Source organism: Loxodonta africana, chromosome 6, assembly GCF_030014295.1.
Source record: "Loxodonta africana isolate mLoxAfr1 chromosome 6, mLoxAfr1.hap2, whole genome shotgun sequence".
NCBI lineage: Eukaryota > Metazoa > Chordata > Mammalia > Proboscidea > Elephantidae > Loxodonta > Loxodonta africana.
In genome coordinates this window covers 27,609,868-27,631,437 of record NC_087347.1, presented here as the reverse complement: position 1 = coordinate 27,631,437, position 21,570 = coordinate 27,609,868, and the positions used below count along the sequence as shown (strand labels likewise).

At 45.9% G+C, this 21,570-nt stretch overlaps 3 protein-coding genes across 15 annotated transcripts in view; 1 reads left to right on the top strand and 2 right to left on the bottom strand.

The window, feature by feature from the left end:
* The window catches only part of ZNF142 (zinc finger protein 142), a 20,268-nt gene extending 13,953 nt beyond the window's left edge, over positions 1-6,315 (bottom strand). Inside the window, exons 1-3 of one of the 6 annotated variants that reach the window (XM_023541503.2) lie at positions 6,034-6,315; positions 5,642-5,841; positions 3,753-4,066 (exon numbers count right to left, since the gene is read on the bottom strand). In XM_023541503.2, coding sequence (XP_023397271.1) covers positions 3,753-4,032 — 280 coding nt within the window. In that variant the 5' untranslated portion in view covers positions 4,033-4,066; positions 5,642-5,841; positions 6,034-6,315. Of the gene's footprint in view, positions 1-3,752; positions 4,067-5,641 lie in introns of those variants that run through there. The other 5 variants (XM_010601999.3, XM_064286668.1, XM_023541518.2 and 2 more) reach the window with 5 other exon arrangements.
* Positions 6,183-13,249, top strand: LOC100663108 (mitochondrial chaperone BCS1). Of its 3 annotated transcripts, none has more exons than XM_010601998.3 (8): positions 6,183-6,402; positions 7,665-8,033; positions 11,235-11,374; positions 11,588-11,782; positions 12,028-12,091; positions 12,346-12,515; positions 12,759-12,876; positions 12,997-13,249. In XM_010601998.3, the coding sequence occupies exons 2-8, from the start codon at positions 7,714-7,716 to the stop codon at positions 13,247-13,249; spliced, it is 1,260 nt and encodes a 419-aa protein (XP_010600300.2). In that variant the 5' UTR covers positions 6,183-6,402; positions 7,665-7,713. The 3 variants fall into 3 exon arrangements, with proteins under 3 accessions (XP_010600300.2, XP_064142748.1, XP_064142747.1); XM_064286678.1 differs by lacking the exon at positions 6,183-6,402 and adding an exon at positions 6,478-7,423; XM_064286677.1 differs by lacking the exon at positions 6,183-6,402 and having other exon boundaries at positions 6,478-8,033.
* RNF25 (ring finger protein 25) lies at positions 12,351-21,554 on the bottom strand. Of its 6 annotated transcripts, none has more exons than XM_010601986.3 (10): positions 21,451-21,554; positions 18,813-18,887; positions 18,450-18,552; positions 18,291-18,358; positions 18,122-18,191; positions 16,462-16,533; positions 16,226-16,387; positions 15,583-15,675; positions 15,155-15,289; positions 12,351-14,974 (listed from the first exon to the last, which is right to left on the bottom strand). In XM_010601986.3, the coding sequence occupies exons 1-10, from the start codon at positions 21,489-21,491 to the stop codon at positions 14,411-14,413; spliced, it is 1,383 nt and encodes a 460-aa protein (XP_010600288.1). In that variant the 5' UTR covers positions 21,492-21,554; the 3' UTR covers positions 12,351-14,410. The 6 variants fall into 6 exon arrangements, with proteins under 6 accessions (XP_010600288.1, XP_003406108.1, XP_064142743.1 ...); XM_003406060.4 differs by having other exon boundaries at positions 16,226-16,363; XM_064286673.1 differs by lacking the exon at positions 21,451-21,554 and adding an exon at positions 20,901-21,444 and having other exon boundaries at positions 18,450-18,664.
* Positions 21,555-21,570: the final 16 nt, after the last annotated feature.

Genomic DNA, 21,570 nt, shown 5'->3' with positions numbered 1-21,570 from the left:
GGGTATGAGAAGACAGGTACAAACACAGGCTATGGGTGAGGATATAAATTGGTATGACTTTTTTGGAGGGCAATCTGTTTCAAAATTTAAAATGTGTAATTCAACTTCTACGAATTTACAGGAAGACTTTCACAAGTGCACAAGCTTGTGGAGAACGATGTGTATCAGAGTGCTTCATTAGAGCAGAGAACCAAAATGACCTCTGAGCAAATTAAGGCACATGCATACAACCAAAGGGTAGGCACCCAGCAGAAAGTGATATTTTTTCAAATAAAAATATAGTTACAATAAGTTAGACTAAAAATAGGTTACAAAACAGTACACATAATAGAATTTATGTAAAAATGTCTATACAAATATATGCATAGAAGAAAGTCTGGAAGGATGTACCAAGTTGTTCACAATGATTATCCAGGAGTAATGGGATTATAGATGATTTATTTCTTCTGTTTCTGAATTGACATTTAAAAAAAAAAAAGAAGAACATGCATTGCTTTTATTTTCAGAAAACATAATAAAGCTATAAAAAAACCAAATCTGTTGCCGTCGAGTCGATTCTGACTCATAGCAACCCTACAGGACAGAGGAGAACTGCCCCATAGAGTTTCCAAGGAGCTCCTGGTGGATTAGAACTGCTGACCTTTTGTTTAGCAGCTGTAGCACTTAACCACTATAGCACCAGGGTTTCTGAATAAATCTATAAATACTTTAAAAAAAAAAAAAGCAAAAAAGACAGGTGAGAATCAAAGTATGCTAGCAATCACTGAGGAACTGTCCATGATGCTGAAAAATACACTTTCAACAAGTATTTACTAAGTATTTTTTACTAAGTTTAAGGCACTGTTTCAGGAGGCAAATTTTGGAGAAGTAGACCACGATTTTCCCATGTTTCTCAGTGAGGCCCCAAGCAGGCCTGTGTTTGGTTCTGGGCTCTGTACCTTAGAGAGAACATCAAAACTGGAAAGGAGACTAGAGGAGACATACAGAAGGAGTAGAAGAGCTGAAGGATGGCAGCAGTAAGAAAGATAGAAAGATCTAACATTAACTGAACACTCACTCCATGTCAGATACCTCAAGGTCAAGTTAGAGAACAGAAATTCAGGAATGAGTCAAACTAGAAGAGAAACAGCTCAGGGAGACTGGGATGAGTACTAGGTGTTTCAAAGTCACAAGCATTCATAAAATGGAGAACATCCCTTTCAAGGAGAGCAGAATCACCTTCATAATAATCACTGGTATTCTTGAGCAATGTGCAGGGCCTTGGTAAAGCCCCGGGAAACAAAGGCCATCATGCTTGTTAATGGTACAGCCATGATTCAAGTCCAGGTTTGTCTGACAACAAAACCTGAGCTCTGCATTTATTTTGCTGGTTCTCTTCCTGTTTATGAGGAGCAATGGTGATGCAGTGGTTAAAGCGCTCAGATGCTAACCAAAAGGTCAGTGGTCTGAACCCATCAGTTACTCTGTGGGAGAAAGATGTGGCCGTCGGCTTCCGTAAAGATTTGCAGCCTTGGAAACCCTATGGGGCAGTTCTACTCTGTCTTGTAGGGTCGCTATTAGTCAAAATCGACTTGATGACAGTGAGGTTTCTCTTCCCCTCTTTGTTGTTTAAAAAAAAAAAAAAAAATCATTCATTGCAACAGAATCAAATGATACAAAAGTATAAAAAGAAGAATAAGCTCCCTTTCCCCAACACACAGTTTGGTTTATATTCCTCAGGCCTTTTTCTGTGCAAACACATGCTCCATGCATACATCTACACACAGACTTTTGGTTAAAAAAATTCAAAAAAAAGGTTAAGCACTGTTGCCATTACTCTGATATTTGCTTTTTTTCACTTTTTAAGAATACTTTTATCTGTGGGTACATTGAGCTCTTGCTTTATTTTTTTTGTCCAGTTCATGGTACTTCAGAGCGTGGATAAATCATAACAAAATTTTGCCCTTACTGATGAACATCTGGGTTGTCTTCAATCATTACAAACAAAGCTGCCCTACACATCATATCTTTGTAAGTGGGAATCTTTATACAGAACAGATTCCTAGAAGTAGAATTACTAAGTCAAAGAGTATGTATATTTTAAAATTTTGTAAGCAGCTAAATTGACCTTCAAAAGGTTATATTAATCTATATTCTCCAAAAACACTGTAAGAGTGTTTATTTCCCCACATTCTCACCAACACTAAGTATTTTAAAGTACACTTAATTTTTCTCAAAACTGATAAGCAAAAATGGCTAATCTCAGAGTTATTTTTAACCAGTATTTGTGTATTAATGAGATTACACATGCTTCCATATGATTAGTGATCATTTTTATTTCTTCTTTAGAAATAAAAGGATTGCATGCGGACTTCTTTTTCCTCCTTTTTTTTTTTTTAAAACTCTTTCCCTTTCTTTTTCTTATTGTGGAACTCTGAATCTTAAAGATATTAACTGTTTCTTGTATACTGCAAATATTTTCCCCAGCCTCTTTATTTATTCTTTATGGTTTCTTTCATCACACAGAGAAGTTTAGCTAAGCTTTCCCAGTATTCTTTGCCACAACACTATACTGCCAAAGAGAGTGGTGACAATTAGCTGGAGGATGGCAGTTAAAAATATAGGTAGTTTCCTTAAAATAAGAGATTATAGATGGTATGTGGCTACCACTACATACTATTCTAATCAGGACCACAAATGGATGGACCCTGATAGAATGGGAGAAGAATGTAGATCAGAACCTCAAACTCCTTTAAAAACAAAAAACAAACAAACAAACAAAAAAACAGACCTACTGGACTGGTTGAGACTGGAGGACTCCCCGAGACTAATGCCCTGAGATACTCTTTAAGCCTTGAATCCAAACTAGTCCCTGAGGTCACCCTGTAGCTAAATAACAGACTGGCTCACAAAATAATGAATACCACCCGTAAGTGCTGCGCTCCTTTTAAAAATCACCTATATGAGACCAAGTGGTCAACAATTACTTTAAAACAAAGATGAGGATGTAAAGCAACAGGGAAACTAGATTAACGGAAACAAAACAACCAGAGCTAAAATAATAAGAATGTTCACGCACTGCAACGAACGCAACCAAAGTCACTGAACAACTTGTGCAGAAACTGTTCTAAAGGAACCTAAACCACTACGTAAACCTTCACCGAAAACACAATTTTATTAAAAAAATAAAAACAAGGGATTATAGACATGGGCAGAATAAAGGGATGACTCTTTCCCCTAGGATAAATACAAATGCTCAACTGCCACTCTTTAACAGCTTGCTTGGATGAGTTACTTATGTTATGCAGGAGAAACTAGGACGGGAAAGCAGGTACCAGGTTACCTCCGGAAAGCCCTGCCAAGCCCAGGTGGTGGAAGAGAGCCTGGGCCTTTTGCCTGATCCCTGGCTGCAGTTCTTGGGTTGGAAGACCAATATGGGTGAAAGAATTCCCGGGAAATATAAGAATAAAAAGAAGCCAGGATTGGCCAGAGGTGTCAGGAAGGTCTTCCTCTCTGGATTACTGCCTAGCAAACTGAAGCCCATCCTGAGCCCTCACCAGGAACAGGCTCTGCCAAGAGCTTGGTACAAGGTTGTGCATCACCTTGGCAGCCTTCGGTCAACATTCACCAACTGCAAACCAAATTACAACATCTCAAAGTATAAAAATAGGATGCTGCCCTGTGTTCTCATATTTATACAGAAAGATCAAAAATAGCATGGACAAAACCTCAGGGCTGCTTGTTCCACTGGCCTCTAGCAACTGTATTTGTACCTGGGGTGTCTCCAGGAGCATCTGGGGATAGGTTTCCAGCTACTGCTTCCACAATGATCTCCATGTTCCCTGTGCTCTCGTCAGTTGCTGTGGCCTCTACCAGCAAGCAGCCTGGGTCCGGAGGCAGAGTTGTGGGGCTCCCAGAGGGGCAGGGGCTATGAACAGGCTCCAGGATTCCACGGTTAGAGAGAGGTTGGGGGATCAGCAATAGTTCAGAGCACAGTCCATCCATCTCCCCAGTACTGTTGGCTGGCTGTGAGTCCAACACAGGGTCTGTCATCACCACCGATTTCAGTGCTGTGGCTTCTTAAGTGCTGATAAGCCAACCAGAAGAAAAACAAAAACAAAGAGTCAGAGGTCTCACTTTTTTCCCAGCTGGTGTGGGTGTACAGCCCAGTGTCTGCCAACCTAGGCGGTTCATGCTATACCTTATTAACCTAAAGAGAGATTTTCTTTTTATGACTACATCGAGAACAAAAAGAGAATAGAAATAATGATAAACAGGGTCACTACTGGAAGACAGCCGACAAATCCTGGCCAAGATATTAAAGACAACAGGTTGTGTTTCTTGCACTGCTAACACTTAGCTAAGTGACCTTGGACAAATCATGAAACAATGATTTGTTTTCTCATCTGCAACAAAATTTGGTGGGACCAAAGAAATCTCTGCAGTGCCTTCCCCTCTTAACATTTTATGATTTCACTGTTCTTCATCAGGTCTATAAGGTCCTTCATGATCTGGCCTCTGTTGATCTTTCCAGACTCAACTTTCACTTCTCCCCTCAACAAACCTCTAAACCAGCCATATCAATTTACGATTCCTTAGACTCCCAAAATTCTCCATACCCCAGCACATGCCGCTCTCTTGGCGTGACATGCATTTCCACCTTCTCTCACCTGCCTTCCCAACTTCTAACTACCCTTTAAAAATCTGCACAAATGTCACTTCCTCTACGAAGGCTTCTTAACTTATGTTGTTTTTTCTCTTCTGTGGTCCTAAAGACACTTTCTACGTGGCCCTATCACAGACTATGTCACATTGCACTGCTGTTTTGCTATCAGTCTCCCTCCTTAGACTCTGAGCTTCTTAAGTGGAGCTTTTTTTCTTTTAAGTGACATCCCTTCACTGAACACAACCCACCAACAATCTACGCAAGTCAGACAAATAAGGTGATTCTAGTGAAGAATTGTAGAGGATCAACTGTAGAGACGCACCAGGGTAAAATGAGTTATCTTGGTAACCATGTGATTCCTTACGCATAAAATAATACATGTGGAGAAATTTCAAACTCATTGACTGGACTATGGCCTCAAACTAAACACTGGAACACAACTGAGAAATGAATGGTGGTTAAACTGCATATCCTGTTAGACATGACTAAAACAAGTTTAAGCTGAATAATTCATAACTAACAAGAATAACGACAGTAATCACTTCATGGAAGATCAGTAAAGACCTTGGGCTAGGAAGAAATCAGGTTGCACGTGAGAAGCAAGATGCACAAAAAAGAAACTAAGTCCCTGCAATCTCATATGCCCTGTTCTCCAGAATCCTGCCTCTCAAAATCTCAGTTCACACGGAAGTGCCCTTCTGCGATTAGAGGGGTTCTCAGCAAACCACAGCCTTCATTGATTCTTATCTTCGCTCTGGGGTATCTTTCCGTTTGGTCCTACATGGTCTGAAAGGGGAACCAAAGCGCACGCGATGCGGTCTAGATTGAGAACCTTCATCGTCTAGAAGGCGCGGTGAGTCGGGAGACAGGTGGATACAAGAGAAGAGATGAGCTGATCGCTGGGATAGGAGCAATGAGGAAAAGAAAGGGCAAATGAAGGCAGTGAGAAAGAAAGATTCCCGGCTTGGGGACCAAGGCCTTCAGGCTCTGACTCACCGTGCGGCCTTGGGCAGACAATTACTTTGCCTCTCTGGGCCTCAGTTTTTCCATCTGTAAAATGGAAACGATGACAGCATCCACAATGTCTGAGAGGAGTGAGGATCACAAGAGCCGAAGAATGGGAAAGGTGTTTTGTAACCTGCAAGGCTTAGGACGGAGCATCGTCATGATTACGGTCCTGAGGAGGCAGCGGGTACCTGGGAGTGGTCCAGAGCAGTGACGCGGCTGAGGCACCGGGGCCGACCTCCTTGGCGTGCACCCTTCAGCACCTCCTCCCGGGGGTTCCCCCTGCCCAGACCAACCCTCATCCTCGGGCTCGAGAAACTTTTGCCTAGGGATCGCTCCACCCGCACAGCCTTGCAGTGCCCAGCCCGTAGCCACTCACTCACCTCCCGGCCCAGAGCCGGCGGGAGCCTCATCTCTATGGTCGATCAGCGGCTAGAGCGGTCGCCCGGGGCTCCTTTTGTGCAACCGCCTCTGGCCCAGTGGCCTCTAGGACGTAGGGTACATGAAGGCTACTCTTCTCTCCTCTCGCCGGTTGGCGGGGTACTCTATGGTTTTATCTATAGTTTCCCTTCCCACCTCTCCCGGCCGTGGCTCCCAAGGAGTACCATCGAGAGTTGTGGGGCAGAGTGGCAGGGCCTTCTTGGTGGGCGTGGCAGGAAGTAGGCAAAATAAGTCGGGGCTGGGCCAAGCGGCGCTTCCCTCAAGTGCGAGGAGGTGAAACCATCGAGAGGGAGGGCCAGAGAGTCATGGCGGTAAGGGGGCGGAGTGACGGGTCACTCCAAACCACGCGGCTGGAGGCGCAAGCTGGGGTGTGGAGGGGGTTCGGGAGTGGGCTCCTGAGCGTCCAGCATGGGCCGGGGCCGGGGAGGGCTCCTTCTGCGGCTTTCCATGCAGAGATGTTTTGGAAATCTGGATCCTAACCCTGAACCTCCGCCGAGGTCACTGCTGTCAGTTCACCGCCCTGCGAGCCAGGCGCAAGGCAAAGTGGCAGGAGGATTGGTGGTGGGGAAGAAGGGCGGGATACTAGAAACGGCTTGGCCCTTACCCCTTGGGATCTTACAGCCTAGAATTAGACACGGTCACATTTTATTGGGGTAATTCAGCAGAGACTCCGTGGAGGAAGTAGCAAAAGGGCAGTATTTCTTTTTCCGAGAATGGAGGGTATAAAGAAGAACGGGTATTCCGAGCTGAGAGACCTTCAAAAGCAAGGAGGTGGGAGGTTGTTCGCATATTTTTTGGCTAGAGTATTAGAAGCTAAACCAGGGAAGGTAGGTGGGTGCTGTGTTGGAGAGAACCTTAGATTCTAGACTGAGGAGTTCGTACCTAATTCAGTGGTCTGTTGGGAGCCATTGGAAGTATTAGAGCAGGGCGAGTGATAGAATTGGAGCTGAGCCCACCTGTGTAGCATTTTGGTGAAGCTGGAGGTGGAGACTCATTAAGAGGCCATTTCGAACTAGAATTTAAACGTTTTAGAGAGACAGGTTAGATGAGAATTAATAAAATTCTAAGCAGGGCAGGTTAAGGGGAATTGGGCGTGAAAGGCAGAGTATGTTTGAAAGACCTTACTCAAGGAAGGCACGGGGTTAACTGCCATGTCAGTGGAAAAGAGTAGCTCTTTCACTCTATGCTGACTGCAGGCATTGGGCACCTTTCTGTCCCAGCTGGTCTCAGGGACCACAAAAATTCTGTCCTTCCGTTATCCTAATGTGAAGCTGGTTACATTGCTCCCTGGGGTTTAAGGAATCTCCAGACACTTCCTCTGGCAGGAAACAGGTATGAACAGGCTAATGAAGGGCAAACAGGAACAAAGGGCCTGGAGTCTCAGTTCTCTTGCCCTCGCATTCCAACCTCTTCCCCCTCCCCCCCACAAAGGGTGGATATTGAAGCACACAGTAGTGCCTACCTGTCCCTCTACAGGAGGGAGTGGGGTGGTTTGGGATAGGAACTATGGAGTCCAGTTTGTTTCTAAGCTAATCTTATGCATTGTCTCATTTCCACTGCCTTCAACCCTTAGGTTTTGATAATGCCTCAGGGCTTATAAGGCTCGGTGTTTCCCTTTCAAGATGTCCCTCTCAGACTTTATTCTGGCCCTGAAGGACAATCCCTACTTTGGGGCTGGATTTGGGCTGGTTGGTGTGGGCACAGCCCTCGCCCTGGCCCGGAAAGGTGCCCAACTGGGCATGGTGGCATTCCGGCGCCATTACATGATCACACTGGAAGTCCCTGCTCGAGACAGGAGCTATGCTTGGTTGCTTAGCTGGCTGACCCGCCACAGTACCCGAACTCAGCACCTCAGTGTGGAGACTTCGTACCTTCAGCATGAAAGTGGCCGCATCTCCACCAAATTTGAATTTGTTCCCAGCCCCGGAAACCATTTTATCTGGTAAGGTTGGGAGCCAGGGAAGGCTTTAAGAGCAGAAAAGGAAAATGAGGGGAGCAGGGTCTGACCCATTTGCTCACCCCATTTTGGCCATTCTTTTTCTTTTTTAACTGTGCTTTAAGTGAAGGTTAACAGAACAAATTAGTTTTCCATTCAATAGTTTATACACAAGTTGTTCCATGACATTGGCTGCAATCCCTGCATTGTGTCAGCACTCTCCCCGTTATCACCAAGTTCCCCATTTCCATTTGTCAGGTTTTCCTGCCCCTTCCTGCCTGCTCATCTTTGCTTTTGGGTAGATGTTGCCCTTTTTGGTCTCGTGTAAATGATTGTTCAGACCAGTAAATATGGTCGTTTTTATGAATTTGAATTTTGTTCTTTTTTTATCTCTAACTGGGACCTTCTGTTGTGATCCTGATCAGGGTGGTAGTGGTAGCTGGGTACTATCTGGTGGCGTAGTGGTTAAGAGCTACGGCTGCTAACCAAAAGGTCAGCAGCTCAAATCCACTAGGCGCTCCTTGGAAACTCTATGGGGCAGTTTTACTCTGCTCTGTAGGGTCGCTATAGTTAGAATTGACTTGACGGCAGTGGGTTTGGTTTTTTTGGGTACCATCTAGTTCTTCTGGGCTCAGGCTAGTGGAGGCGTGGTTCATGTGGTCCATTACTTCTTTGGATTGTTTCCTTGAGTCTTTGATTTTCTTCACTCTCCTTTGCTCCAGACGGAAAGAAATCAATAGTTGTGTCTTAGATGGCTGCTGACAAGCTTTTAAGACCCCAGATACTACTCACCATAGTAGGGTGTAGAACGTTGTTTTTATGAACTATGTTTTGCCAGTTGACCTAGATGTCCCCCAAGATTATGATCCGTAGTCTTCAAGCCCAGTAACTCACTTCCTTGAGGTGTTTGGTTATATCTTGGATGTTGCCATGGCTGTGCCCCCTGTGTGCTCTGTTATATATATGGATGTACATGCTGCACATACGAATATGTATGTAGAAATATCCACAGCCAAACCATATGTGTGTGGATGTACTCCCATACACCCTCCCACTTCTTTTCAGCATACATATCTACTATGTATCCACTCAAATTATTGTTTGTTATTACTGTTGTTGCAGGATTGTATATGTCATAGTATTTACCACTACGTATCCACTCATAAATTGTTTTTACTGTTGTTCCAGGATTGTATATGTTATAGTATTTACGTCCTCTTTTATCCTTGTGTACCTCTCGGTGTCTTCTCTTGCCTTGGTCGTATTGTGCTAACTTCCTCCATATTGTGTACTGCCTTTCCGTTCACTAAAGTTAACACGTGTCTACTCTCTAGTTAGTGATTTTCCCTTCTTCACCCTCCCATCCCTCATAACCATCAAAAAATGTTTCTCTGTGTAAACTTTTTCTTGACTATTCATAATCGAGGTCTCATGATATTTGTCTTTTTGCGATTGACTTATTTCACTCAGCATATGCCTTCCAGATTCATCCATGTTGTGAGATGTTTTGTAGATTCATCGTTATTCTTTATCGTTGCATACTATTCAATTGTGTGTATGTACCACAATTTGTTTATCCATCCGTTCATGGACACTTAGGTTGTTTCCATCTTTTTGCTAGCCTGAATAATGCAGCAGTGAACATAAGTGTTCGTTTGTTTTCTTGTCATAGCTCTTATTTTCCTAGGATATATACATAGGAGTGGGATTGCTGGATCATATGGTATTTCTATTTCTAGCTTTTTAAGGAAGTGCCATACTGTTTTCCATAGTGGTTGTACCATTTTACATTCCCACTAGCAGTGTATAAGAGTTCCAATTTCCCCACAACCTTGCCAGCATTTGTTGTTTTCTGTTTTTTTGATCAGTGCCATTATTGCTGAGGTGAGATGGTATCTCATTGTGGTTTTGATTTGCATCTCTCTAATGGTTAATGGGGAAACCGTGGTGGCGTAATGGTTGAGAGCTATGGGTGCTAACCAAAAGGTCGGCAGTTTGAATCTACCAGGCGCTCCTTGGAAACCCTATGGGACAGTTCTACTTGTCCCGTAGTGTTACTATGAGTTGGAATCAACTTGATGGCAACAGGTTTGGTTTTTTTGTTTTTAATGGCTAATGATTGCGAGCATATCTTCATGTGTTTTTTAGCCACGTGAATATCTCCTTTGGTAAAGTGTCTACTCGTATCCTTTATATTTTAATTAGGTTGTCTTTTTGTTGTAGAGTTTTCTATAGATTTTAGAGATTAGACCCTTGCCAGATATGTCATAGCCAAAATTTTTTCCCCAGTCTGTGGGTTCTCTTTTTACTCTTTTGGTGAAATCTTTCGATGAGCGTTAATTTATTATTAATTAATTTTTAGGAGATCCCAACTACCTAGTTTATCTTTTGCTCTTTGTGTATTTTTAGTTATGTTTGGTGTTCTATTTGTTGTATATTAGGGCTCTTAGTGTCCCTATTTTTGATTCCATGATCTTTATAGTTCTAGGTGTTACATTTAGGTTTTTGATCCATTTTGAGTTAGTTCTTGTATATGGTGTGAGGTATGGATCTTGTTTCATTTTTCTGCAGATGGATATCCAGTTTTGCCAGCACCATTTGTTAACGAGACATTCTCTTCCCCATTTGATGAACTTCAACCCTTTATCGAATATCAGCTGTCCATTAAGTGGATGGATTTACTTCTGGGTTCTCAATTGTTCCATTGGTCTATGTGTCTGTCATTGTGCCAGTACCAGGCTGTCTTGACTATCATAGTTGTATAGTAGGTTCTGAGATCAGGGAGTGTGAGGCCTCCTGTTTTGTTCTTCTTCAATAATGCTTTGCTTATCTAGGGCCTCTTTCCTTTCCGTATAAAGTTGTTGATTAGTTTTTCCATCTCATTAAAGAATATTGTTGGAGTTTGCATCAGGATTGCATTATATTTGTAGATCACTTTGGGTATTGACATTTTCACAATGTTAAATTTTCCTATCCATGAGCATTGTATATTTTTCCATTTATGTAGGTTTCTTGCAGTAGTTTTTTGTCGTTTTCTTTCTATAAGTCTTTTCCGTTTCCAGTTAGATTTATTCATAATTATATTTTTGAGGGCTATTGTAAATGGTATTATTTTTCTGATTTCCTTTTTTGGAGTTCTCTTTGTTGGTATAGAGGAATCCAACTGATTTTTATGTTGATCTTGTCATTTGGGCCATTCTTATTTAGGTATCAGGGGAAATGGATCCGGGTGCAACGAAGTCGAGAGATGCAGATGATAGACCTGCAGACGGGGACTCCTTGGGAATCTGTCACCTTCACGGCTCTGGGCACTGACCGCAAAGTTTTCTTCAACATCCTGGAGGAAGGTGTGGATGGCACAGGAGGCTTTATAATGGGGCTGCAGAGGTGGTGACATTTGACCTCAGAGTAAGCAGCCTTGGAGAAGACGAATAAGGGGACCAGAGCCCATGGGAGCAGGGAGCCAGAAGAAGGTGTTTTAGCACAGGTCTTTGTCTAGTTCAAGAATCAGCTGTGGCGAAAGAGGAATTACTGGCCTTGTCTCATCTCCTCTCTCCCAGCTCGAGAGCTAGCCTTGCAGCAGGAGGAAGGGAAGACAGTGATGTACACAGCCGTGGGCTCTGAATGGCGTCCCTTTGGTTATCCACGCCGGCGGCGGCCTCTGAATTCTGTGGTTCTACAACAGGGTCTGGCTGACCGAATTATCAGAGACATCCGGGAATTCATTGATAACCCCAAGTGGTATACTGACAGAGGTGAGCAGCAACTGGGGTCTTAACTGGGCTGTTTTGATGTGTTGTTAGGACACAAGATGGGGCAAGCAGAAAACTCTAGGCCAACTTCCAAATGAATGGGAAAGAAAAGTTGCCCACAGAATAATTTATTCCAATACCAAGGCCATGAGGCCTTCAGCTGGCGGGACTGGGGATGAATGTGGACATTTGGGGCAGAGTATGTGATTCATTTTAGATCTTGATGATCATCCTGGCTATATTCCTAGGCATTCCCTACAGACGTGGCTACCTGCTTTATGGGCCCCCTGGTTGTGGAAAGAGCAGTTTTATGTGAGTAGATTCAAAATTTCTCATAACTTTGCAAAACTTAAACTTTGGAGAAAAACTGGGCTGATGGGGTTGGAAACCTAGGGAACAGGGTCCCAGATAAATTGAGACACGTGGAACATCAGGGTGTGGTGGTAGAACGGTTAGGCTTTTCAGACACACCTCCCAGGACAGTGAGGAAAGGGCAGCGGGGCCAAGGAAGATTTCCAAGGTGGCCTACACCACCTCCTGTCACCTCCCCTTCCCCACCCCCATAGCACAGCCCTGGCTGGGGAACTGGAACACAGCATCTGCCTGCTGAGTCTCACAGACTCCAGCCTCTCTGATGACCGGCTCAACCACCTGCTGAGCGTGGCCCCTCAGCAGAGCCTGGTGCTTCTGGAGGACGTGGATGCTGCTTTTCTCAGTCGAGACTTAGCTGCGGAGGGTAAGTGAGGGGGCTGGGGGAAGGGGAGTGTTTCCAAATGAAGGTAAATGAGGTATAGAAGTAAATGAGGAATCATATAAGGGAGTGGAGATCCATACGCTGATGAGGATGCCTGCGTTACCTGGAAGAGCCCACAGGAGGCACTGATAAGCAGGGGAACATGGTGGGGAATGGAATGAGATGCTCATTTTAACTAGCTAGGGCTATGACTACTCATACTTGTTTGTCCCTGCCTTCCTCCAGATCCAGTAAAGTACCAAGGTCTAGGTCGTCTCACCTTTAGCGGACTGCTCAATGCCTTGGATGGTGTGGCTTCCACAGAGGCACGCATTGTGTTCATGACGACCAACCATGTTGACAGGTAAGGAGACTCTACCCCCTCAGTGCCCTAGAAGGATCTGGAGGTTTAGAGGGAACCATCTTTTGGGATGCTGGTAGTACTGGTACTCATGACTCTGCTTTTCCTGCCTCCTTCTCTTAGGCTGGACCCTGCCCTGGTACGTCCTGGGCGAGTAGACCTCAAGGAGTACGTGGGCTACTGCTCACACTGGCAACTGACCCAGATGTTCCAGAGGTTCTACCCAGGGCAAGCACCTTCGTTGGCTGAAGCCTTTGCAGAACATGTCCTTCAAGCTACAACCCAGATCAGTCCTGCCCAGGTGCAGGGCTACTTCATGCTGTATAAAAATGACCCTGCAGGGGCCATCCATAATGTTGAGACTTTGAAGAGATGACCGGGCTGTGCACAGCTCTCCAACTATCGGAAACCAATAAACACCTGGTACACTCCTCTGTCTCAGAGCTCCTTTCTTCCCTCACCATATTGGTACTTGAATAAAAAGCAGGATCTGCAATTGCAGATGCCTGCAGGAGTCCCTGGGTGACCCAACAGTTAAGTGCTGGACTACTAGCTGAAAGGTTGGCAGTTCGAACCCACCCAGAGGTGTCTTGGAAGACAGGCCTGGGATCTGCTTCCAAAAGGTCACAGCCTTGAAAACCACACCGAGCAATTCTACTTGGCACACACGGGGTTGCCATGAGTCAGAACTGATTCAACAGCAACTAGTAACAGAGGTCAGGGACGACATAAACAAGTAGTTGGGGCATAGCCAAGTGGAGAGGATGTACTGTAGTACACAGGAAAGTACATTCTTCCCCCTAATGGCCTTAAAAATTATATGTATATAAAGCTGAACAACGAATAAGAAAAACCAAAGAAAAACTGATGCCTTTGAATTATGATGTTGGCTAAGAATACTGAATATACCATGGACTGCAGAAGAATGAACAAATCTGTCTTGGAAGAAGTACACCCAGAATGTTCCTTAGAAGCAAGGACGGTGAGACTTCGTCTCATATACTTTGGACACGTTATCGGGAGGGACAAGTCCCTGGAGAGGGACATCGTGCTTGGTAAAATAGAAGGTCAGTGAAAAAGAGGGAGACCCTCAATGAGATGGAGTGACACAGCGGTTGCAACAATGGGCTCAACAACTGTGGCGCAAGACTGGGCAGTGTTTCATTCTGTTGTACACAGGGTCACTGAGTCAGAATTGACTCAATGGTAGCTAACAATAACTTACAGAAAATACACAGTGGGTTATGTGGCAGGGTGGTTCCTGAGTATTCTCACATGTTGACACCCCACTAGCATTCCCTAAAACTCACTAGCTCAGATGCTGGACCCCTCTATACAGACCATAACCCCTTGGGAGAATAGCCATCAGAGCAGTTTGGAGCAACTCTGCTCCACTCCAGTCTTGCTAGTAATTTAGAAGACCGCCATACCACACAGAATGAGCGCTGCTGAGCAGAAAAAGCCAAAAGCCGAATCTCTTTATTGCTCCCCTCCCGTCTGAAACTCCCTGCCCGCCCCCCTCCCACCAACAATACTGCTAGGAACCATCTTCAGGTTCCAGGCCCAGGTGCTCTCTCCGACTACCAGGCCTGTGGACTCCCCAGCCCCGAGGCAGGCGGGGGTGGGAAGAACCTGGTGTCCGACCTTTGGAACGCTCCCAGCGAGTACAATCCCGAGTCTTACGGGGTGGGGGGCCCTGCCGGTTGCCAGGCCCCTTCTCTTGGGGAGGGCCCTGAGCCCCTTGGTTTAGGTCCATGGGCTCCTTGACGGGCCCCTCAGGAGGTGGCAGTTCCTGAGTGTCACTGGTACTTTTGGAAGCATAGCACTCCCCTCCCTTCAGATACCGCCGTTCGGGTGGTTGCCAGGAGTCTCGATTGGCCCGGGGGGGATCTGGCATAGCTTTCTGGGTCTTGCCCAACCTCTGCTGATTTGGCCTAGCCCCTGAAATCTTCTCACTTGTCTGTTGGGAGTCCGCAGGCAGAAGAGTTGACGGGGTGTGTTGGGCAGTTGGTGAGGTGGACAGTTCTGCAGCAAGGGCACTGGGTGGGTGGGATCCTCTGGAGACATCTACAGCTGACTTGGGTTCCACAGGGGCAGGAGCCTAGAAGGAAGCCAGGAGATACAATGAGGGAGATGCAGTTTCTACAAGGCCAGGAACTGCAGGCCCATCTCCTACCATCTGAGCCAACCACCATCCTATAACCAGTGTGGGTAGAACACAGACCACACTAGAGTCATAGTGTTTGCAGAAAGGTGGCACAAAGGAGTGGGAAAGCCTCACCTGCTGGAGGCTAATGAAGTACCGGTTACGCTCAGCCTCAAGGTCAATGATGCCCCCCCGCTCCTGCTGTCTCTGGTAGAGCTGTTTGCGCTTTTCTTGCTGGCGCAAGCTCTCTGCATCAGGCTGGTACAGCTCCTGGAGGCAAGAAAGCAGGGTGGCAGGGAGGAAAGAATAAACTGAAGGCTGACTTGAACCCCTGCTCTTCCAGGACTGCCTCAAGAGATCTGCATGAGGCTCTTGCTTTGGCTCCTCAGATTCTGGTTTCTAATCCTAAACCTTAGGCTCCCGGTGGGGCTGCAGCTTTGCGGAGTGGTCCTAGGCAGGTCAAGCTCAATTCCAGAGATCCCATTCAAGGCAGGCAAGACGTCATTTCCCCTTCCTTGGAAAATGCCATTACTCCTGGCTCAGGCTGGAAGGAGTTCCCTTACCATGGGCTGTTGGGGTTCAGGGGCTGCTTCCAGTGTGGCAAGATCGTACACAAGGGGCTCTCTGCACACTGGACATTGCACACCAACTGCCTCCTAAAAAAGAAGAGAAATCACACCTCTGCTTCACAGCCCAAGATGCACCCAACCAGCCAGCCTACTCTGCAGACGGCAGAGACTGTTCAGTGATAAGCATACCTGTTCAGTGATGAGGCAGGACAGAGCAGGGATGGGAACTAGGGGTCTGGGAACTCCCTAACAGTACATGCAATACCAGAAGTGTATATAAGGGTGCACTTTTTTCTGGACTGAGATGAGCTTTCATTAATCTCAAAAGTAACTAAACCTGTTGCTGTCAAGTCGATTTTGACTTGTAGGACAGAGCAGAACTGCCCCGTAGGATTTCCAAGGTTGTAAATCTTTATGGAAGCAAACTGCCACGTCTTTCTCTCACAGAGCAGCTGGTAGGTTCAAACTGCTGACCTCTCGGTTAGCAGCTAAGCGCTTAACCACTGCGCCACCAGGGCTTCTTCCAAAGGTATCTAGGACCCTAAAAAGGTTTAGAGCCACTGGAGTAAAAGGATGGAAAAGGTTGTGAAAGTCAGAGACCAAGGGTGTCGAGATGGCAGGGGTGGGTGGAGTCTACCTTTTGGGTTGCAGCGTGCTGCCGTTCCTGCTCCTCTCCTTGAGCCTTCAGCTCTTGCTCCATGTGCTGGATGTACCGCGCAAGGCAGCGGCAGTGGAAGTAGTGGTAACAGGGAGTTTTGGTAAAGGCCTCCTTCTCCTGGAGGAAGGACAATGCAGGGCTCTGCGCCAGAGCTCTTCACTAGCCCTCCACTGCCCATCCCAAGCAGATCCCCAGGCGCCAAGAGAAAAACCCACCTGGAAACCATACAGGCAGATGACACACTGCCCATGGGGAATGTTGTTATCTGTGAGAATTTCTTTCCCTTTCTGAGAGGAGAGAAGACACGGTTCAAACGGAGGCAGAAGCAAGAATTGTGAACCAAGCCTGTGGACCATTCCCAGGAATGACTGGCTGGACTGCCTCCCTCAAGCCAGTTTGCTGACTTGTGTTTATGCATTTCTATCTCGGTGATGCTCCCACATCCCCAACCCTCCCCCAAATGTGATCTTCCTGGCTTCCAAATCCAATTCAACTTTTTCTCTCATTAAGTCGCTTTAAATTCATCTTGGAGAGGAAAATAAGTATATCCTGGAGAGAAACAAAAGTTCAATTAAAACTTGTATCTTCTGGGTGGCCTTTCTTGATTAACCCCCTTGGAGTACAACTCTCTCACTGGGCAACGAGTTTGTTCTAGAGATAGCTTTCAGAAAGAAATTCAAGGCATGGACAACTCAAATGGGCAGAGAATTCAAATGCCACTGGTTGGGCAATGAAATATGTGTTTGCACTGCTACTTGAATAGTTAATACTCTAGAATTCCACCAATTTCAAAGCTGCATTGTAGAGGCTTGACTCAACAGTGTTACAGTAGTCTGTGCCACCCCCTCCTAGAAAAGGCCATCATGCTTAGTAAAATACAGGGTCAGCGAAAACAAGAGAAACCCTCAACGAGAGCTTTTGACACAATAGCTGCAACAATGGGTTCAAACATACCAATGATTGTGAGGATGGCACAGAACCAAGCAACGTTTTGTTCTCTCATACATAAGGTCGCTCTGAGTCAGAGCCAGCTTGATGGCAACTAACGATAACTCTGACTCCAGACCACCCACCTTCATTCAATTCTCAATGGTTTTCTTAAATCAATTCAATGTAAGGAAAACAAGATTGTACTTAATTGTGTTTTTAACCTCAACCAAAACATACCAACATGTAGTTCTAAGTATTGCTTCATGTGTGTTGTTTCCTTAACCAGGGTATTAAGTCTTTAAGTGAAGGAACCATGACTTTTTCCATTCAGCCCTGATGGCAGGCTGGCCTTCAAAAGTTCAAATATGGCTGACTAAGATACCCCCTCCCCATTCTAGGCAAGATCCGTATCTCTTGCCATTTTCAGTTGCCAGTCCAAAGGGAATAGAAAATGCAATGAAACTGAAGCAATAAAAATCACAAGTTAGAGGAAAAGTAATTTTCTTTCAAGATGCTGGAGTAGTCAACTTGGGAAAGCTACAGAACTATCTTGGAGGAAATTTCTTGAAATAGAAGTGAGTCTCATCTTTCGTGATTAATTTAGGTCTTACCTAAACAATGACTGGAGTCCCTGGGTGGTAAAAACGGTTAATATGCTTGGCTGCTACCCGAAAGGCTGGGCCCACCCAGTGTCACCTTGGAAGAAAGGCCTGGTGAACTACTTCTAAGAAAAAAATCAGCCATTGAAACCTGATGGAGCACAGTTCTACTCTGACACACATGGGGTTGCCATGAGTTGAAGTCGACTGGTTGGTGGTTAAACAATGATGAGATGAAGTGACTCCAGGTATAGTTCAGACTCTAGACCCATGTCTTCCCTTGAGAAAAACTGGTCTAGCTTGGAGGGAAGGACAGCCCCCCAGTCTAGCACTGCACACCTCTTACCTCAATGAGTTCATAGAGCATGGCAGTGCCCAGACTGGCCTTGGCCACATGGCTCAGCACCTGTGAGATCCTGGAAGAAAGAGGGTAACCCAAATATTAGGCCTGCCCTCTTCCCTCACCAGGCAGAGCTGTATCCTGAGTTTTCCCTGCACAGACTGGCCAAACTTACGTGCGGATCTGTTCATCTGAGAGTCCTCGGGGGTTCCGGATAGAGATCTGTGGCACCTCATTGGGGTACTAGTGGGGGAAATAGCAAGTTACCACTCAAGTGCTCCACCTCAGGTCCTCTCCCCTTCCTCCCTTTGCTGCCACAGACTAGGGGCCTCACCTGTGCTGGGACCCGAAGCACCAGGGTGAAGCAGACATATTGTGAGTCCTGGTCCTCTGCAGTGGCAGGGTGTAGGGTGATGTAGATCTCCCATGGTAAAGATCTGCAGTGGATGAAGTAGAGACCTCGGATGTGACTGTGCAGGGGCTTGAAGACTGCGGATGATGAGCGTGCGACAATCACGGGGCAGGGGAAGTAAGCATCGGACTCTGTCTCTTAGGACAATGAAAGGAACAGCCTTTGTCTTCACGAGAGAAACATCAGCTCTGAATCAAGGCTCACAGTGACTTAAGGCCAAACTCTACATGGAATCCTCTCCTCATTACTTAGAGGACTTCTTCCCACCCCTAGGTGGATACATACCTTCCATTTCCTTTAACCACCTGTAGTTCATCCAGATAGATAGACTCTAACACTTCAACTTCAGAGGGGAGGACCCTAGAGAGACAGGGGGAGACTGGCTTAATATTATAGCTCTCCCTGTTGAAGCCTGCTAAGGCCAATGAAGGCTGGCTTTGTAGAAAATGACAATCTGCCTCAATGTATTCTCATGCTAAACTCCTTTAAAATTGAGGAATATGTTACCAAGTGGCCAGGGAGAAAGCCCGGAATCCAAATTTTAGAGATCATTTCTGTCGAAGATGAGAAAACGGATTCCCGAAGAGGTGAAATGACCAGCCCAAATCTCAAGGCTTAAGAGGTAGAACTGGGATCAGAGTCAGGTTTCCCATTTAGGTTTCATTCCTCTGTTGGTAGTCACTTAGCAGCCATCTCTCTGATCCAGAAATATGGTTTCTATTCATCAGCATCGAAGTTCCCAAAACTACTTCTGGCTTTCCCCACTGTTGGGCATGGGGCCCAGACAGTGTCCTGTCTACTCTCTACACACAATGCCAACACCAGAGTCACTCTAATCCTTCTCAAAGGAGATACTAACCTGAGCAGAACGACAGATCTAGGTGGTATAAAAGCTGTGTTGTAGTGGAAGAGCCATGAGTCATGGAGTCAGTAATAGGTACCAATTACCAGCTATGTGGTCTGAGCTGCCCTGTCTACCATATATGGATAATACCACCTACTCTTTAGGGTTTATTATGGGGACTAAAGATGACTTGTTTATGTAAAGTACCTAACAGTATCAGGGCCATAGTTTATGTCCTCTTTTTTTCCCATTTGTACATAATTTTCTTTTTTAAAAGCAAAGAGAGAAGGACATAGTATGCAGAATATTCTGGATATATTTATGATCTTGGCTGTCTGGTTGATCTTATATCATCAACCTGTCTGAGTCAGGATCCAGTGGTTCTATTTTAAGTCAGAGGACACACATGCTTAATCACAAATGGCAGTTATAATGACACTGAAGATGAGTGGTTGGTTTGAGTACACACCTCTACCAGCATAATACATGAAAAACGCATGCTTTGTACGCTTTCCAATAGTTATAAACATTGTTCCCTCTTCACCAGCAGCAAGGCTTTTCTAACATGGCCTACATATTAGTGGTCCTCAAAGCTGTTTTTTTTTTTTTTAGGCAGAAAGAAAAAAAAAAAAACCCATTACCCTAGAGTCGATTCTGACTCATAGTGACCCTATAGAACACAGTAGAAAGAACTGCCCCACAGGATTTCCAAGGCTGTAAATCTTTACAGAAGCAGACTGCCACATCTTTCTCCCGCGGAGCAGCTCGTGGGTTTGAGCTGTCAATATTTTGGTTAGCAGCTGAGTGTTTCACCACTGTGCCACCAGGGCACCTCAGTCACAGGCAGAAACCCCAAAATATAAAATAGATAACTGTGGAGTAGTTCTGGCTGACATGGGAGTGGGAGGCTCAGAGCACCACTGACTTGCTGCCGCAGCCACTGCTTCTATCTCCATGGCGCAAGGTGTCAGAATCTTAAAGTTCCCCAGGACAGTTTGAAACCACCGGCCTAGATGGACTCATGAGTCGGAATTGACTCGATGGCACTGGGTTGGGTAGATGGACTCAGTCAAGGCCAGCACTGGCTGGGCTCCCTAAGCCAATGAAACACTGAACTGAGTTGCCTGAATCAGGAGGCCCATCAATACTTCTCCTGCTCTAGCTTTGACTTGAGCCCTGGATGTGAGGTATGGAGCAGGTGGTGACATAAAAAGTGACTGCAGAATGTCCCAGTAGTAAGAATATAAGAGTTGGAGTCTGGCGGACCTGGTGGATTCCTCACGGTTAATATTTACCTTTTGGCAAATTACCTCTTGGGGCCACATCTATGCTCCTCAGCTGCCTCCACCTCAAAGATCTTAATGAAAGTGAGGTTTACATATGTTACAAATACGTCCTGATCCTCTCAATGATTCTACGAGTAGAAGCCACACTTATTACTTTGTATAGCTAAGCATACTAACTCACAGACGTTAAGTGGCCTGGTCAGCATCACACAGCTAGTAAAATGTGAGTGAAGCCATATTTACCCTGTTTCCAAATCCCGGAGTTTTTCAAGGTTCTGGTCTTTTGTTAAGAATGGTTGAGAGAAGGACTAAGAGAGCTTTTTGTGAAGGGTAAGGCTTTATTCTGATAACAGTCCTCATTAGTGCTATACGGAAGGGAAAAGGTTAAGGCAGGCCTCAGCAAAAATAGGCTGACCCAAGGGGGAAGGGACATGGAAGCTGGAGGTATAAGGGAGATGGGGAGGTCTGATGAGCAGGCATTCCACCGACTCCTGAGCAAATGTGCTGCAGGAAGAAAAGATGGGACAGGGTGGGGCCGAAGAAGGGACTGAAGCAGATGAGACGCGGCCCGAACTGGGGCCCGGCCCACATCCGATCTCCTTTCGCTCACACCAGTACCCCTCCAAAACCCGGCTGCCCAGTCTAAAGGCTCTCCTAGGGAGACGTATCAGCGTCTCTGCTAGCTCTCATCCCCCGCTCCACCCCATGAGCCCGCCGGGCGAATCCTCCGCGGCCGCCGTTAGTCCCTGAGACCAAGCCAGGCGGCCGGCCAAAGCCCATGCCCCAAAGTTACCAGTCCTCATCCCCTGGAGCAGCCAACGCACACACGGCCATGTCTTCGCCGGCTCGTAGCCGGAACCGGAAGTGCTCTTGGGAAGGTCGGAGGCAGAATGCTAAGGGCGATGGGAACGGT